The sequence below is a fragment of the Lupinus angustifolius genome, chromosome LG12 (assembly GCF_001865875.1).
Source record: "Lupinus angustifolius cultivar Tanjil chromosome LG12, LupAngTanjil_v1.0, whole genome shotgun sequence".
Taxonomy (NCBI): domain Eukaryota; kingdom Viridiplantae; phylum Streptophyta; class Magnoliopsida; order Fabales; family Fabaceae; genus Lupinus; species Lupinus angustifolius.
Genome location: NC_032020.1, coordinates 11,401,372 through 11,404,867, shown reverse-complemented (window position 1 = coordinate 11,404,867; position 3,496 = coordinate 11,401,372). Strand labels below are relative to the sequence as shown.

Here is a 3,496-nt window from a genome sequence, read left to right as displayed (position 1 = left end):
TCACACTATTACAATCTTCCCCAACTTATAAGATTTTAGTCCTAAAAAATTAACATACATGTTAAGAAAAAAGATAGGGGTAAGACTCCTTCATGTTGTTCTCGACTTCTCAAGTTACATCTTCTCCATTAGTTTGGTTCCATATAACTTTAACTAAGTCAATCTCCTTGCCTCGCAGCATTTTCACACTTCGATCAGAAATTCTCCAGGGCATAGTTTAAAAGTGAGATTATCCTTTAGCTGCATTGAATTGGTTCAATGATATGCAACGGGTCACTAATGTATTTTCTGAGTTGGGACACATGGAAGACATTATGTAGGTATGACAATAAAGGGGACAATGTTATTTGGTAAGCTACTGGTCCGAATTCTTTAAGGATTTGGTAAGGACCTATGAACTTAGGGGTAAGCTTACGGGCTTTAAGCACTCCGCCAATGCCATTTGTTGGAACCACCCTTAGGAAGACATGATATCCTTCTTCAAAACTAAGAGGGTTCCTCCGTTTGTCATAATAGCTCGTCTGCCTGCTCTAAGTTGGCTTCATGTTTTCCCTTATCATTATGATCTTTTCCATCATGTACTGAACCACATCATGTCCTAGTATCAAATTCTCTCTTGCTTCAAACCAACATAATGATGTTCTGCACTTTCTGCCATAAAGAGCTTCATACGACTTGAATGAAAGTTGTTGTTGTAGGTAAACTCTATCAAATGCAGATAGTCCGCCCAACTTCCAGAGTGTGCCAACACACAAGCTCTAAGTAGATCTTCCAATGACTGAATAGTCCGTTCAGATTGGCCATCATCTGCGAGTGGCAAGCCGAAATCATACTCAATTTGGTACCTAAAGCCATCTGCAAGCGTTTCCAAAACTTTGAAGTGGAGCGCGAATCTCTATCTGAGATGATATTTGTAGGAATCCCATGGAATCGGACAATTGCTTCCATGTACAAATCTTCCAGTCTCTCCAAAGAGTACTTGATGTTGATCGGTAGGAAATGAGTTGTCTTCCTCAAATGGTCCACTATAACCCAAACAACATCGTACCTTTTCTGAGTCCATGCAAACCCACTTACGAAATCCATTTCAATGTTGTCCCATTTGCAAACAAGGATTTCTAATGGTTGGAGTTCTCCACCAGGTCGCTTGTGCTCGACTTTTGCCTTCTAACATATTAAGCAGCACGAGACATATTCTGTTACTTCCTTCTTCATACTGGACCACCAGAACATCTTCTTCAGCTCTTGATACATCTCGGTAGCTCAAGGATGGATACTTAGCTTGCTCTTATGGACTTCATTCAAAATTGTCATTCTCAAATCTGGGTCACTTGGCACACAAATTCAATTCTTGCATCTTATTACTCTATCAGTTCCTTTTTGAAATGTCAGGGCTCTTCCTTCAACTAACAAGGTTCTCTTCTCTCGCAGTTCAGGGTCATAACTTTGAAAACCTTTAAGTTGTTCTAGAAATTCATTGGTTACTGTAAGCATACCCAAAGTCAAGCTCTTAGTTCTTACTTGAACAGCGAGGCTCAAATTCTTGAAATCCTCTATCAGTTCCATTTCTCTAACCATCATGGTTGATATGTGCAGAGACTTCACACTCAAGGGATCAGCCACCACATTAGCTTTCCCAGGTTGGTACTGAAGGTCAAAGTCGTAGTCCTTAAGGAATTCAATCCATCGTCTTTACCTCATGTTTAGTTCCTTCTGGTCGAATAAATACTTCAAGCTTTTATGATAGCTGAATACTTCAAATCTCACCCCATAGAGATGATCCATCCAGACCTTGAAAGCAAAAATGATTGCAGCCAACTACAAGTCGTGCGTCGGATAATTCAGCTCATGTGGCTTTAATTGTCTTGAAGTATAAGCCACCACCTAAACCGAGGAAGCTTCTGATATTCGTCACTGATTTCGGGGAATTCCATTCCATCACTATTTCCACTTTAGCAAGGTCCACAACAATTCCGTTTCTTGATATCACATGCCCGATAAAACTCATCGAATCCATCCAAAATTCACACTTCAAAAGTTTGGCATAGAGTTGGTTGTCCTTCAAAATCTGCAACACTATTTTCAGATGCTTCGCATGTTCATCTTGATTCTTCGAGTAAATCAGGATATCATCAATAAACATGACTACAAATTTGTCAAGGTATGGGTGAAAAATCCTATTCATGTAATCCATAAATATTGCAGGAGCATTGGTTACACCAAATGGCATCATGATGTATTCATAATGGCCATAATGCATCCAAAAAGTTGTTTTACGAATATCTTCTAACTTCACGCATATTTGGTAGTACCCCGATCGAAGATCGATTTTTGAAAACACGATAGCTCTTCTTAGTTGATCCATCAAGTCGTCCATTCTTGGCAATGGGTACTTGTTCTTGATGGTGACTTTGTTCAGCTGTCGATAGTTAGTACACAGCCGCATACTGCCATCCTTCTTCTTCACAAATAACACCGGAGCACCCCATGGAGAAACACTAGGTCTAACGAACTATTTCTATAGTAAGTCTTCCAATTGCTACTTCAACTCTATTAACTCCAACGGTGCCATCCTATAGGGAGCTATAGAGATCGGTCCAATTCTAGGAACTAGTTCGATACCAAACTCTATCTCCCGCACTAGGGGCAAACCAGGAATATCATCCAGAAAGACTCTAGAGAATCCCTAACTATGGATAGGATCTGAATCTCTTCTCCACCTTGAAAGTGCAAAGTGTCAAGGATGGCATTAGCAAAGTTTTGCCTATGTTTTGATGAAGACAATGAGTTAGTTAAAGCTTGAAGATGTCTCAACAATCAACATGTCGAGGGCTCAAGTGGTGACTTATTAGACTTAGGTTATAATTCTTTATTATCTTTTTAGAAGTCTAAGATGCTTGCCGTGGATATTGAGTCTAGGTTAGGTAAACCTAGGTGTGAGTCTCACAAGACTTAATAAAGTAAGTAATCCACTAAAAAGATCACTTGCATTTCTCAGGTACCCAATTGATATTGGGTCCTTTTTTGTTAGTAATCGGGGAGTCATCTCCCTTCTTTATCCACATACAAACGCTGCTAGGTATACCATACTTTCTGATGTAACATGAATATGAGGTATGACCATATGTATTGTAGTAAAAACATGTAGGTGTGTGCTTGTGATATTTATTTTTAGGACGAGCTACAAGTTTTCTATATGGTCTTTTGTTCCTAGTAGAGCGAGTATAAACTAGTCCTGTATGATCACCAACGTTTCTTGTTTGACATAGCATAGTGTCTAATTGTTGTTGATTGTTTGTGAGACGTGTGAGTTTTTCCTTAAGTTTAAAACTGTCTTCTTGCAAAGTCTCGCAAGTCTCACAGACAGGTTTTTGACATAAATTATTTTCGGAGCAGTTACATGTGCTACAAGAATAGATGAGGTCTAATGTTTCATTTTCTAATTTCAATTCATCTAATTCTTTTTGTAGTTTGCTTATTTTTTGTTCATTTATGA

General features: G+C 38.9%; 1 protein-coding gene across 1 annotated transcript; it reads right to left on the bottom strand.

The window, feature by feature from the left end:
• On the bottom strand, positions 1,847–2,446 carry LOC109361884 (RNA-directed DNA polymerase homolog). Its single transcript, XM_019607413.1, has one exon. It carries the CDS (start codon positions 2,444–2,446, stop codon positions 1,847–1,849), a length of 600 nt encoding a protein of 199 aa, XP_019462958.1.